At 51.8% G+C, this 15,409-nt stretch overlaps 1 protein-coding gene across 1 annotated transcript in view; it reads right to left on the bottom strand.

The window, feature by feature from the left end:
- The window catches only part of CDC42BPB (CDC42 binding protein kinase beta (DMPK-like)), a 99,332-nt gene that overhangs the window by 72,142 nt on the left and 11,781 nt on the right, over nt 1-15,409 (bottom strand). The window contains exons 3-5 of the mRNA XM_011991792.1: nt 14,671-14,754; nt 10,076-10,171; nt 5,739-5,887 (exon numbers count right to left, since the gene is read on the bottom strand). Of these exons, the coding sequence (XP_011847182.1) occupies nt 5,739-5,887; nt 10,076-10,171; nt 14,671-14,754 (329 nt within the window). The remainder of the gene's footprint in view (nt 1-5,738; nt 5,888-10,075; nt 10,172-14,670; nt 14,755-15,409) is intronic.

Genomic DNA, 15,409 nt, shown 5'->3' with positions numbered 1-15,409 from the left:
TGAGACAGGCTAGGAAGACACAGAAGAGGGTAAGGAGACCCCGAGACACGCCACAACAGGTGTTCTATGGACCGAGTTAGCAGAAATACAACGACCAGAGTCCAGGCTAAACAGGATGTGGCTGCCAGGAATTCCCTAAAAAACAGGGATGTTTTTCCAGGGGCCACCCCAGGACCACCAACACCGGTACACTCTGAGAAGACAGGCCGCGGAGGGGGCTCAGGAAGGCCATCTTCCTTGTGTACCTTCCAGGGGCCTTCAACTGCTGGCCATTTGCAGGCTCTGGGGGTCATCTGTGCAGTATAATTCTGTATTTAAAATACATGGTGGGGGTTGATTTTATTTTTTTTAAGTGAACTTGCTGTTTGCGTGAGGAAAGCTCTCCTGGCAGAAGAGCACTGAAGGTTCAAGGCAAGGGCTGGCCTATTGCTCCCAACTGCTGAGGCCTTTAGGTGGTCCCCAGGCCAACTGAGAGAGCTGATGGTCCCCATGGACTACTGTGCTGGGACCGCCTGTGTCCATTCTCTGCTAAAACCAGGGAGCAGTAGCATCCTCAGGGGAGAGTCAGGCACAGGACTGAGCAGCAGCTCTAGGCTTCCCCAAGTGCCTTTTTTCCCAGCTGCTGAGATTCCGGCTAACATCAGTGGCATCCAGCAGGTGGGGGTGAAAGAGCCATGGTGAACTGCAGGCTTTATTTCTCCCTTCCAGCTCTTCCTCTGACACACTGAAAAGGGAGGCTGCTTCTGTCCCTCACCGTCCCATTTCTGAGTGATGTCAACTCCTGCTTCCAACCATTCCCCTTGTGGAGCTTCCAGCTGCAAAACCAACAGAAGTCTGATTCCCACAGCAGGTGCGCCTCAGCCTCCAGAGCACACAGCCCACCACCTGGGGAGTGGCTCCAGAGCCACTCTGACCACCAGATCTTCTCTCCAAGGTTTTTTTTTTCTTTTTTTTTCTTTTTGCCAATTTCCTCTACTTCATCTTCTGCCTCTTCCACTGAACTTTTTACTTTAGCTTTTATTTTCCAAGACTTTTTGTTTTCTACATGTTCTTTTTCTTAAAATTTGTACTCTGTTCTTACTTTGTTCACACACTACACTCTCTGCTCTCTCTTTGGGGATGTGATGTTCTCTCTCTCTTTTTTTTTTTTTTGAGACAGAGTTTCGCTCTTGTTGCCCAGGCTGGAGTGCAATGGCACAATCTCGGCTCACTGCAAACTCCACTTCGCGGGTTCAAGTGATTTTCCCGCCCCAGCCTCCTGAGTAGCTGGGAGTACAGGTGCTCATCACTAAGCCTGGCTAATTTTTTGTATTTTTAGTAGAGACAGGGTTTTACCATGTTGGCCAGGCAGGTCTTGAACTCCTGACCTCAGGTGATCCACCTGCCTTGGCCTCCCAAAGTACTGGGATTACAGGCATGAGCCACTGTGTCTGGCCAGTGTTCTCTCTCTCTGAAACCCTTTGTGCCATTCGTGATCTCTGCCTTTCCTGATATCACCAGGGGCTGACCTCTCAGGAAGGAGCTGTACACACCTGTGAGGGGCACACGCTGGGTCCTGGTCTCCCACTGATTTCCTCACCCAGAAAGCTTTTGGGGTCCAGCTGCAGAAGCCAGGCAGCTGCTGTGAAAGCTGCAGACCCCCGCCTGGCGGGATGGAATCCCCGCAGCACCTAACCAACCACAGGAAGGGGCCCAAGCGGCAGCGCAGTGGCACAGGCTCCAAACCACACAGTTACATCGGCCAGCAGCACCACTCTGGCGCCAATGACATTTCTTTCTGACCCCACCAAATGTTCACAATGTCCCCACCTGAGACTGGGGTAAGACAAGCCTCCTAGAAACATCTCTATTTTTAGATTGCATCTGGGCACTCAGTCTGAATAATGAGTTAATTTGGGGGGAAAAATAAAGTTTTTAAAATTACATATTTTGATGTCTACTAAGCCTGGAGGTCAAACGACTGAGCAAAGCTTCTACACAGCCAATTAAGAGAATGAGGATGGCTCCCGCCTGTAATCCCAGAACTTTGGGAGGCCGAGGAGGGCGGATTATGAGGTCAGGAGATCAAGACCATCCTAGCTAACACGGTGAAAGAAACCCCGTCTCTACGAAAAATACAAAAAAATTAGCCGGGCGTGGTGGCAGGTGCCTGTAGACCCAGTTACCTGGGGGTTGAGGCAGGAGAATCACTTAACCCGGGAGCGTGCAGTGAGCCGAGATCGCGCCACTGCACTCCAGCCTGGGCGACAGGGCGAGACTCCGTCTCAAAAAAAAAAAAAAAAAAAAGGAATGAGGAGAACACTTTCTATTTAGGGGGAGAAAACAATTAAAAAGGTGGTCAAACTTATTTCCCTGGAGATCTGTGATAAATACAAAGACACTTATTTCTCTATTGTGAATTAAGTTCTACCAAGAAGAGAGTATAAATCTAACTGTTAAAAACTATACTAACTTATGGGCTGGACGCAGTGGCTCACGCCTGTAATCCCAGCACCTTGGGAGGCCGAGGTGGGTGGATCACCTGAGGTCAGGAGTCCTAGACCAGCTTGACCAACATGGAGAAACCCCATCTCTACTAAAAATACAAAATTAGCCGGGCATGGTGGTGCACGCCTGTAATCCCAGCTACTCGGGAGGCTGAGGCAGGAGTTGCTTGAACCTGGAAGGTGGAGATTGCGGTGAGCCGAGATCGCGCCATTGCACTCCAGCCTGGTTAACAAGAGTGAGACTCCACCTCAGTCAATCAATCAATAAAACCTTATACTAACTTATAAAAGCAGGCATAACTACGTTAAGAAATGTATTTTTTAAAAAGAAAGAAAGAGAAGCAATGTCCACAATCTCATCACACTAAACGAGTGTCTGTTCTTTCAGGACAGCTCCCTGTGCACTGGGAGGTGTAGGCCATCAGCAGCGTGGCTGAGGCAAGGCGCCCACCTCTCTACCTCAACTTCCTCCTCTAGCAACAAGGCAGCACTCCAGCAAGATGGAAGACCTGTAACTCAGCGGCGCCCTCGCTCCCCACGCAGGAGGGGCTGTGTCTGCTTGGGAAAGCCTCCTGATCACCACGGAGGGGGCCCGAGCACAGGCCTACAGCTCAGAACACAAAGCCAGGGAGACCACAGCGGCCTCCCACCTCTCGAGAGCAGCCTCAGGGCGGAAGGCACAGACACACGTGATGCCTGCAAAGTTCCAAAGGGAAAGTGGTTTACAACCAAAAACTCCACACTGGATAAAGCACCAGTCACAGACACACATGGAATTAAGACACTGATCTCAAAAAACTATCTCATATACCCCCGTTCCAGATACCACTGAAGGACATGCGCTACCAAGCCAAACTAAAAGCCAAGAAAAAGAAAAATGAATGACTCGTAAAACCAGGGAGCCAATCCCAGAAAGGGAGAGGGAATCTCTGCACTTGAAAAGCCATCTCAGAATGAGTGTAGCACAGAACAAACGAGGAACCAATGCGGAAGACAGGAGGGGAACGATGGAAGGGACAGCGCGCCAAGGAAAACCAGACCGAGACTACCCGATGCATGTCCGGGTACAGAGCTTCGTAACGTGGCCATAATATCTGGGGACAAATTAGTGACAGCTACAAAAAAAAACTAACAAAAAGCAAGGCAATTATCAACTCCAGAGAAAGCAAAAGTTTATATAAGTGTAGTTCTCAACTACAACACTGCTGTCATAGTTACACAGTCATAGCATTATCAACACCAAACGCTGACTGAACCATAGCTAAAAGGATAGTTTTTAACCATACTAATCAGGATGATGTGGGGCTGGGTGCGGTGGCTCACGCCTGTAATCCCAGCACATTGGGAGGCTGAGGTGGGTGGATCACTTGAGGTCAGGAATTCAAGACCAGCCTGGCCAAAGTGGCAAACTCCCATCTCTACTAAAAATGAAAAAAAATTAGGCTGGGCGCGGTGGCTCATGCCTGTAATCCCAGCACTTTGGGAGGCTGAGGCAGGTGGATCACGAGGTCAGGAGATCAAGACCAGCCTGGCTAACATGGTGAAACACCATCTCTACTAAAAGATACAAAAAATTAGCTGGGCGTGGTGGTGGGCCCCTGTAGTCCCAGCAACTCAGGAGGCTGAGGCAGGAGAATGGTGTGAACCCGGGAGGCGGAGCTTGCAGTGAGCCGAGGTGGCGCCCCCGTACTCCAGCCTGGGCGACAGAGCGAGACTCCATCTCAAAAAAAAAAAAAAAAAAAATTAGCAGGCGAGGTGGTGGGCACCTGTAGTCCCAGCTACTCAGGAGCCTGAGGCAGGAGAATCTCTTGAACCCAGGAGGCAGAGGCTACAGTGAGTGAAATCACGCCACTACACTCCAGCCTGGGTGGCAGAGCAAGACTCCATCCTAAAAAATATATCAAAATAAAAATAAAAAGGATGATGTGGGAGAAGGGAAGAGAGTTTGGAAGTATATGTGGGAGAGATGGGTGAGAGAGAGAAAGAGGTAATTATGTAAAAGAGTTACAATTTCAATTTAACAGATGTGATCTAAAGCCAAAAAAGAAAAGAAAGAAATCAGCAATATAAACCTGTGACTTAAGACACATGAAGGTAGATGCTGGAAAAGTAATTTTACAAGTTTACAATAGTTATCTGACCAAGTATAATCAGTGGCGCCAGGGCTGGGCTTGGTTTTGGTTGGAGGCTTTACAGAACTGTTTGACTTTTTAAACCTATTACCATAAAATTATCTTGTAATAAACACACAAGTAAAACTAGTTTTTAAAAATAAAAACCAAAACAAACCACAGGACTGAATCTTTGCATCTCAGGACAAGAGGAAGGCGAAGACGTGGACTCAGTGGCTGAGTCCCTGGGGAGCTGCCCTCCCAGCCGAGAAGGGAGAGGGGGCCCCGGAGAGCAGGAGAGGGAGCTGCTTCAGGCTTCTGCCCTACACGCTCTCTCAGCTCAAGTCCTGCATGTCGTAGTGACGGAAGCCTCTTCCTCAAGCCCATCTTTCCTTTGTGTTTCCTGGGGCCCTTCAGGGGTCAGCATGGCACAGAGAAGAGCAGAGTTGAGAAAGATGTGGAGACAGAGGGCCCCAGGCCCCATACGAGGCATTTCAGGGTGGTAGGGACAGAGGATCCCGAGCCCCACATGAGCCCCAGGGAGCACCGGCATTTTAGGGAGGAGGTCTCGGGCGGTAGAGACAGAGGACCCCAGGCACCACGAGTCCCAGGGAGCACCGGCATTTTAGGGAGGGGGTATCGGGCGGTAGAGAGAGAGGACCCCAGGCACCACAAGTCCCAGGGAGCACTGGCATTTCAGGGAGGGGGTCTCGGGCAGTAGAGAGAGAGGACCCCCGGGACCCATGTGAGCCCCAGGGAGCACCGGCATTTCAGGGAGGGGGTCTTGGGCAGTGGAGACAGAGGACCCCCAGGCCCCACATGAGTCCCAGGGAGCACCGGCATTTTAGGGAGGGGGTCTCGGGCGGGGAGAGGTTGAGTCAATGTCAAATAAATGTCAAAAGACACAGTGGCTTCAGCTGGCAGAAGTTAGACCGTCACAACTGCAACAATGAGAGCTGGGATCCACTGGGTGCCGGGGCTGGAAGACGGCGATGTGGGCAAATCAGTCTGTGCTGCGGCAGCTCAATGTGGGGACTCGCGACCTACATGGCTTCCTGGGGTGGCCTGGACTTGGGAGCTCTGAAAGGATTATTTTAACAATTAAACGTGGTTTCCATAAAATATATCAGAAGCTGGTTACCTGTGCACGTAATGAAGCTGATGGATGGAGTCAATGGCCAGCACCATTTCACCAATGTAGAACCTCGCCATATCTTCTGGAAGCTTGTCTTCAAATTTGCTGAGCAGGGTCAGTAAATCACCACCCACATAGTAATCCATGACTAAGTACTACAAATTGCAAAGAGAAGGGGAGAGAATACCACATTTAGTCACCACCAAACCTGACAATTAAAGGCCAGCCTTTCATGGCGAGGTTCTCAGGCTCCAGGTCTGGCTCGTGGCATCTCAGCTGCTCTTCTGTCACCTGAGACCCTCCTTCTGGAAGGCATGCCCCGATGCATCCACGATGCCGCCATCTTCAGGTGTGCATGTGGCAGAGAGCGGACTTCAGTAAGCGGTGTATTTAATCAACGGGAGGAATGATGAAAGGGTTTCATGTTGGAGAGGGCACTCTAAAAGCTAGTGACCCAAAGCAGAAGCACAGTTAATAGCCCATCAATTCTATGGGTTTAAAAATAATTCTCCAGGCCTTCATGTTACGGACCAGACCACAGGAGGGAGGCGAAGTATCTAACATCACGTGATACATGGTATCAGCAGCTCTTATTGGAAAGATTACGTCACAAAAGAGCCAAAAAATAATTACTTATAGGTTCACTCCAACAGAAACCTCAGAAAAGCTCCTGCTTAAGTAGAAATTGGAGTAACAGAAGAAAAAATATCTGCTAACAGGGCTGAACCCGTCACTTCCCTGCTAGTTCCCTCCCCACCGGGCCAGCCGTGTGCTCGGAGTGGGCGACCCCGAGGTGAGCCTCTGTGAAGCTCTGCCTGAGGACAGCCCGTCTCTTGCAGCACTTAGAAAGTTCAGACCACAAAGCCCACAGTCTGTGGAGGCCCCAGTGGGGAGATCTCACAGGTCAGAGAGGCCCAGGACGGGCAAGACCATCACAGCCAGAGTCAGGGTGGCAGCCAACACCTCACCTCTGGGGCCACTGTGCCTCAGGGACTGCTGGGGAAGCACGTGGCCTGCACCTCACAGGCGCTGCCTTCCTTCGTGCAAATTTCCTGTGATGAGATGGACGCTCTGGTCTGGACAGCTAGCTTTTAACCAACCCACACAGGGAGAAAACGCCCTGTTTATCAGCTGGGGCAGTGACCCTGTAGTATTTATTGAGAACCTAATCATATCAGCTTCTGTCACCATGAAGGCCTACGCTCGGGCCCAGGCTGTGAGACGCAGGCCAGTGCTGTCCTGTTCACGCTCCCACCTACCCTCGCCTCCGGCACCAAGACCCCATCAACACGGGAGGCTTGGGGATGGGCCCAGGGTCGCCCAGCAGGCAAGGACAGAGCAAAGACCTGGGCCCAACAGTCAGACTCCACGCCCATCACATCCAACCAGACTTTGTGTCTCCAAAGGAGGGGAAGCGCCCACCGGTGGGCTTGTCTGAGAAAGGGAGGGGCCCAGCTAGATGAGAGGAAATGACAGAAGCCTTCATTTTAGGTCCTTGCTCTCAAAAGAATCTTTACCAGCAAACTCTCATCCCTTCCAAGCCTCTCCACTGCTGTCCCGCCCTGTGGAGCCTTCCTCAAGCCGCCGCCAAGGGCAGCCTCAGCCTCCCTGCCCTGGCTCAGGCACTGCCTGTCCTTCCCCGCCGAGTTTTTCAGTTTGTTCATTTGCTTGTGCACCCTCACCGTGGCCCTGTTGGCCCCTCTGGCAGCAGGGACACTGGCATGCACGAGACAGCAAGGCCCCTGGCTCAGCGGAGCTCACACTGGGGGCGGGAGAGACCGTGGCCAGCATGGAGAGCAGGCAGTGGTGAGTGCCAGCCGACCGCAGGTCCCCTGGTGAGGTGGCCCGGCCAGAGGCTGCCAAGCAAAGGCCTGAGGAGAGCCAGGGTTGTGCTCCAGATGAAGGGGTGCGTGCAAAGCGGCTAGGAGGAAAGCGGCAGTGGCACGCTGGAGCCTGCCAAATGCGGAGGGCCGGCCACAGTGGGGGCTGCAGCCCTACTCTCAGAGCAGTGGGTAGGTGATGTTCCCCAACTACGTTCAGAAGCCCAGGCATGGAGGTGCCGCTGTGTGCGGAGGGCAATGGAGAGAGGGGCGGTGGATACACACTGCAGGCATTCCAGAGGGAGACGCCCCGGCAGCTGACACACACACACACGGGGCCAGGGAGATGCAGTGAACGAAGGGCGAAGGGTCAGGCCCTCGGGCCCCTGAAGAAAGCCGTGGGGTTGAGTCAAACCCTTACTAGCTGAGCCCCAGCCATGTCCACGTCTGCCTAGAACTCTAAGATGAGCAGAAGCATCCTACAGCAGCACTGGGTCTACCAACGGTCTCCCGGAACACGGTCTGTGAGGAAAGCTAACGCGGGAGCTGGTGAGGTAGACGGCAGAGACCCACTCCAGAATGAGAAGCAGACCTAGCCTGTCCTGTCATAGAACGCGGGGTGCTGAGTTAAGCCAGTAAGTTTCAGTTAGCAGTCAAACAGGTCTAATTTTGATAAAACTCCGCGAGATAGCTCCAACACAAACTGTAGCAGAACCCACCCAGAACCCGTGGGTGACCAGAGGAACCCACGTTTCCCTATCACTATGAGAGGCACCTGACACCAGCCTGCACTCGGGCCAGCCTCACAACCATAGGAAGAGGAACTGGCCTAACCCTCAACGCCCCCGCTCAAGGTGGCAGGTGTGCACCGCAGAAGCCGGCCCCGCAGACACGGGCCAGAAAGCTTCCGAAGCCTCACCTTTGTTCTGTCATCCTTCATTTTCATGGTACTTCTACCCGGGCAACTCCAAAACCTTGAGGACATGGAATCTTCACAGGGGCTCCTAACTGATGTGTCTTAACTCAGAATACACCCGGCAACACCTAACATTTTAGATGGCAGCATGCTAATTTCAGAAAAATATTAGAAACAAAGCAAGAAGCATTATCTTCCTTCGTACAGATCCCAGTTGCCTGTACTCCTTAGAAACTTCACTCAGTTCTTATGAAAAGTGGAAATGAACTGGAGACAGTCCACCAGGGTCCCAGGAGCAGGGACACTGAGCAGGAAGTGGGGGGCAGGGGTTTATGTGGAGATGGCCCCAGAGGACCCGGAACCTGCTTGCCAGGCTGGAGCTGGGACTGGGACACAGGGGCTGTCATCCATGTGGTCACTCTGGGCAAGTGACTTTGCCTCTGTCTGCCCCAGACACCCCCTTATGAAACGGTGGAATCACTGGGTCATTGGGAAGCCTGACGGGGACCCCTGTGGGCCTGAAATGTCCTAAGTGGTCAACAAACACCAGCTGCCCCCTCTGCTGGGCAGACACATATATGTAAAGTCTGAATAATCAGCACACCCTTTTCTCTAATCCTGGGTGTTCAAATCTCAGGGTTTTCTCTGATGCTTCAAGGATTACTCAGGGTGAATGGAAGGATCCGACACTACTCCATCTGCTGTGAACCAGTGGAGCGCACAACCCAGGAGCTTCAGGTGGACACACGCGTTGGCTGTCATGGAAAAGGAAGCCTCAGGTCCCTGCCCTGAGGTTCGGTGACCACAGCGACCACACCCCTCTCGCCACCGCTGCAGAAACGGTGCCACTGGGAATGAGTTGGGCTTAGACCTGCCTCTCTGAAGTCTGCACATGTCCCGTCCACCCAGAGCTCCAGCAGTGGACACTTTTAGGTTCAGACAAACCTGGGGAGTCATTCTAGGAATAAAAAGTCCTGAACGAGGTGGTCTGCGGGCCACTCAGTGGCCGAGACCAAGGGCTGGTTTCCCCTTCACCGCTAAGTCAGCTGCCTTAGAGTGCAGTGGAGGTGAACACATGCATGTGCGCCACGAGGCTGGTCCGTCCGTCCTGAAAGCAAGCCCTGTTTAAGTCAGAAAAATACACAGGCGGCATGGAGACCAAGAGTCACCTAAAACCTGTCAGAAGGGCCTGGGGCAGCTGCCCCACTGCGGGACGACAGGAGGACTGCAGGCACGCGAGAGGCACTCCCCGACTCAGCCCGAGATGAGACGGAGGCAAAAACGTCCACATGGCTGAATCCCCACTGCGGTTCCTTATTCCCAATGATCCAAGATTCAAAGAGTTTCAAACTCCCAGCTGATTTAAAAGTAACAAACCCAGCACACGAACTAATCAGCTTCTCTAGTGATTAGAAAAAAACAAAGTCCTTACTTTCACAGGTTCTACCTGACAATTACTGTATGAAAACAAGCCCCTCCGTTTTATCCAGTCCAATACACATTTTTAAAATGCCAGTTCCATGTTGTCTTACTGAATTTTTAGTGACAGCATAAAGGAATAAAGCCAGAGCGAATGCCCTGACCAAGTCTCTGGCCGTGCAACCTACCAGGTGGTTCTCGTCCTGAAAGGCGTAGTGCAGCGCGGTGATCCACTGGCAGTCGCCGTTCACCAGCACATCGCGCTCCTCTCGAAAGCACGCGGTCTGCAAAGCAATGAGGGGCGTCAGTCTGTGTTCACTGGGAAGTAGGTCAGAGAGCGTACTGCCAGTCTCGGGGTCCCTGCTGGGACAGTGGCTCCAGCCATGGTGTCCCTGCCTTCTGGGCTCCTCCTTGTGCACCACCCCGAGGCTGCAGAGGCTGAGTCATCCCTCATCCCTTCCTCTCCCGACCCCTGTGCACTTCCAAGGGCTGCTGAGGACGCCCTTGCACCCTGCTGTCCCACAGGCACCGTTTCTGTGGCCAACACTTAAGATTCACCCCACCCTCATGTGGATTCCTGACTGGACTCCTCCCACCCGGCACCACCTGACCAGATCAACCTCCGCCAAGTATCGATGGCATGGGCGGCCCCACGTGTCTGCCCTCTCTGTCCTATCCCCACTGTTGAGCTGCCATGCAGCTGGCAGGACAGGGCACACACGTTTGCTGAAATCACAGTATAGGGATGACACGACTGTGACAGACTCCACGAGGAAGGCCTACAGCCAGCAGCACAGGGCAAGAGGCTGCCCTCTATCCTGCTATGGCTTCCAGGAGAGTTTTAATGCCCAGGTGGCATCTCTGTTTAAAAGTCACCAGGCCTGGCTGAGTGCAGTGGCTCACACCTGTAAACCTAGCACTTTGGGAGGCCAAGGTGGGTGGATCACCTGAAGTCAGGAGTTCAAGACCAGCCTGGTCAACATGATGAAACCCCACCTCTACTAAAAACTAGAAAAACTAGCCAGGCGTGGTGGCAGGTGCCTGTAATCCCAGCTACGCAGGAGGCTGAGGCAGGAAAACTGCCTGAACCCAGCAGGCAGAGGTTGTGGTGAGCGGAAATCGCACCACTGTACTCCAGCCTGGACCACAGAGCAAGACTGTCTCAAAAAAAGAAAAAAAAAAGTCACCATGCCTTTAGCAAAATTTTAACATGATTTCTCCTTTATTGAACATAGAACAAGATTTAAACTGTCTTACATTTAAAACTTGTCAAGCTTAACAAAAATATAAGTACATTATGGAGAGCTTGCTATGTGAGGCATGAGGGCACGGTTCTGACTGGCTCTCAGCTGAGTCTCACAGTGACCTCTGAAACTTGTTTCTTCTACAAGGTTTTCTTTTCTAAACTTTAAAAAGTTTTCCTTTCAGGCTGGCCATGGTGGCTCACGCTATAATCCCAACACTCTGGGAGGCCAAGGCGGGAGGATCACTTGAGCCCAGGAGTTTGAGACCAGCCTAGGCAACATAGTGAGACCCTGTCTCTACAAAGAATCTTAAAAATTAGCTGGGTGTGGTGGCACCCATCTGCAGTCCCAGCTACTCAAGAGGCTGAGGTGGGAGGATCGATGAGCCCAGCCGAGATCATACCACTGTATTCCAGCCCATACAACAAAGTAACAGAGTGGGACCCTGTCTCTAAAACAACAAAAAAAAAGGTTTTCTTTTAAAATGAAATGGTTGGCTGCGCACAGTGACTCATGCTTGTAATCCCAGCACTTTGGGAGGCCGAGGCGGATGGATCACAAGGTCAGGAGTTCAAGACCAGCTTGGCCAACATGGTGAAACTTGTTCCTACTAAAAAATACAAAAATGAGCTGGGCGTGGTGGCGGGTGCCTGTAATCCCAGCTACTCGGGAGGCTGAGGCTGGAGAATCATTTGAACCCAGGAGGCAGAGATTGCAGTGAGCCAAGATTGCACCATTGCACTGCAGCCTGGGCGATAGGGAGAGACTGTCTCAAAAAAGAAAAAAAAAAAAAAAATGAAATGGTTGTTGCAGCTGTGTCCCAGTTCTACTAATGACAACATGACACAGGTCAGCATTCAGCTTGCTAATGTCCAGACATGCAGAGACCAGCAGTTCTGGAATCATCACGACCCCTCTGCCAATGGCCACAAGGGCCTGGTGAAGGGGCAACTACAAGGAAACCTGAGCCCCGGTGTGCCTGTCCACCTGTCTTCCGGAACACACCCCCAGAAAGAAATGGGGATGGAGTGCTGAGTCCCAGGTGAGGTGAGGCCATGGGCTCAGGAGGCCGAGCCTGCCCCGGGGATCTGCGGCATCTACGCCAACGCCTCTAGGAGACACTCCCTGAAGCTCTGCCTGGCAGCTGCCCAGAGCACTTAGGAAAAACCCATTCTTAAACTAGGGACTGCCCGCAGGGTGACCTGCTGACAGGAAACTTATGTATTATCCAGCAGCTTTGTCTAAGGAGCAGAGAGAGAAACTTTTTTTTTTTTTCTTTTGAGATGGAGTCTTGCTCTGTCGCCCGGGCTGGAGTGCAGTGGCCGGATCTCAGCTCACTGCAAGCTCCGCCCCCCGGGTTCACGCCATTCTCCTGCCTCAGCCTCCCGAGTAGCTGGGACTACAGGCGCCCGCCACCTCGCCCGGCTAGGTTTTTTTTTTGTATTTTTTAGTAGAGACGGGGTTTCACCGTGTTAGCCAGGATGGTCTCGATCTCCTGATCTCGTGATCCGCCCGTCTCGGCCTCCCAAAGTGCTGGGATTACAGGCTTGAGCCACCGCGCCCGGCCGAGAGAAACTTTTAATATTTTTTAAACAAGATGAAATAAAGACCTAGCCTGGTGGAAAAATTATAAACTTACACTGCTTAGCAACTCTTCTACCTACCAACCTCTTGTTTAATTCATGCTTTTAATCATTTGTAAATCAGTATTATAAAATCTAATGTTTAAAGTAAGTCTATGAAATAAAAATAAAAAGATAAATTATTTGCAACTAGCACCATATTTATATCTCTTACACACACATATAGCCCATTATACATACTCCAGGATAATCATCACGACTAGCAAACATTCTTGGACTTTTCTGAGCATGCCAGTTAAACTGGATCTGCGTAACCAGATTCAAATTAAATCAGCAATATTTACTCTTTTAAAATGTACTCATCTAACATGACATTTGGGTAAATACCAAACACCTTATACCTCTCCACACTTTCATGTAACAGTAGCTACTTTTTCCCCCTAAAAGTCTGCTCCAACAACATTCCCATGTTTGCCACTGTTTGGGGTGGGGAAAGGGCTGCTGGGGCCGAGGGCAGGCCCAGCGGAAGCACACGGTGAGACGACTGAGTGAGGATGGAGGCAAAGAGAGCAAAGGCTTCTCCCAAAGAAGGAAGGGAGACCGTGTGCATCCCAGAAGCTGAGAGATGCAGGGAGCCGAAGCAATCACAGGCCACTGATATTTTGAGACCAAAGTGACTGCAAAATGGTGCTAACTCTTGTCAACCAACATGCGCTCAGTGAGCAACAAATGGGTGCGAGACCTTGTGCTGGGTGCCACAGCAGGGAAAGGGGAAATGGGTCCGGAGCGGAGGAGGGAAAAGTCAGAATGACAGTCACAAGGAACTGGTAACGCCCACCAAGTTAACAAGACCCAGGGCCCTGGAGAGATCTGGCCCAAATCAATGGTTGCACTGCTGTCGGCCCAAGGTGCCAACCATCATGGGCAGCACAGGCACAAATTCCAGGACCAAAGAGGAAAGGGTCACCTCAAATTACTAGGAGGGTGACAGTGATAAGAGGAGAGGGTCTAGAAACCCAAGAAGGAATTCCCAAAATGAGGTGGCGGCCACATTGAGAGGCGTCCAACTCCAGAAGCAAGCACTGACCACAGGGCTGAGCAGCCTACAGCCGCCGCAGCGCTGCCAGGCACAGGCCTTGCTGAGGGCAGGTCAGAGACACACGGGGCCACAGCAAACCATTGTGATGAATGGCAGCCTGCAAGGAGGGACTGCCTTCTGGCAGAGAGAGGCAGGAGTCACGGGAGAGGAGCATGATGGACGGAGCAGATCTGAAGCAGGAAGCAGCAGGTCAACTGGCCAGGAAGGGCCTGGGCTCTGAGTGCAGGGAAGGGAAGATAGAGGGCAGGTGAGGACAGAAACTCAAGATGGCCAGAGACGAAAAGCGTGGGCTCCCCAGCAGGCCTGGCCTGCCTCGGGCAGGCAGGAGGGAGACCAGGGGCTGGGCACGTGGCTATAGAGATGGGGTCAGGGGCATGGAACAGCCACCAAGAAGACTGACACTGAACTAAGAAACAGGAGCTGATCAAAGCCTGCTGAGCAGTGGTCCACTTTCATCTATAACCGTGAGGCTCCTCTAGGTGGGAATCTAAAGACCCATTCTGTACGTGAGCAGGGTCCAAACGTGTTCATTCCTCTTGTGTATGGAGCAGAATTGCAATCAATGCTAAAACTCTCCGGAAGCTTTTTATTTGCCTTTACAGTAAACAGAACCCTGCCAACGTTCTCGAGGGTGCACTCTCAGGAACGGCGTCCAGCAAGCGAGTGATCGCCGAGGCGGGGGAGCAACAGGCGCCAGGAGGAGGCTGAGACCTCCCCCACAGAGAGTGCTCGCTCTGTCCCAGGGGAAGGGAGGCCCAGGGCTGTGGGGTGACTGCAGCTTTTCCCCAGCTGGCTTCACAGTCACTTTCTGCTCACCCCAAACCCCATTCGTATGGCTCTTCAAGCTCCATACTTACCTCTGCTCTTTTCAGCATCTCCCACTTGTTGAGGATTTTCATTGCATAAATTCGTTCAGTATTCTTCATTTTGACAACAGCAACCTGCAATGCAAATGTGAGTTGAACAAAGATGTGGTTCCCAGAACAAAAGGCTAGCGTGCTGGAACTACACTGTAACAGCCTAGGAGCCTGAGAAACCAGCAGTGACTGAAAGCCAAGTTTTCCACGTAAATGAGGATTTGCCCTTTTATGCATCAAAACTTGACCCCACCGCAACCTGAAGGGTCCTGCCTGTACATTCGAAAGCTTCACTGTGAGTGGCGGGCACGTGGTGGCTCACTGCCCTCTACTTTGGGTTACGTCTGCAGATTTCCACTTACAACAAAGGCAGAAAAAAAGTTCTAATGTTTGACAGCAGAGTAGGATAACTGTCGTTAACGACAAATGTACTGTGCATTTTAAAATAGCTAAGTGATGCTGGGCACAGTGGTTCATGACTGTAATCCCAGCACTTTGGGAGGCTGAGGCAGGAGGATCACTTGAGGCCAGGAGTTTGAGACCAGCCTGTCCAACATGGTGAAATCCCATCTCTACTAAAAATACAAAAAAATAGGCTGGGTGTGGTGGCGTGCTTCTATAATCCCAGCTACTCAGGAGGCTGAGGCAGCAGAATTGCTTGAACCTGGGAGGCAGAGGTTACAGTGAGCTGAGATCATGGCACTGCACTCCAGCCTGGGCAGTGAGACTACGTCTCAAA

This window comes from Mandrillus leucophaeus, unplaced genomic scaffold (genome assembly GCF_000951045.1).
Source record: "Mandrillus leucophaeus isolate KB7577 unplaced genomic scaffold, Mleu.le_1.0 Scaffold4, whole genome shotgun sequence".
NCBI classification, from domain to species: Eukaryota; Metazoa; Chordata; class Mammalia; order Primates; family Cercopithecidae; genus Mandrillus; species Mandrillus leucophaeus.
The sequence above is the reverse complement of the archived record's forward strand: the minus strand, read 5'-3'. Positions and strand labels throughout refer to the sequence as shown.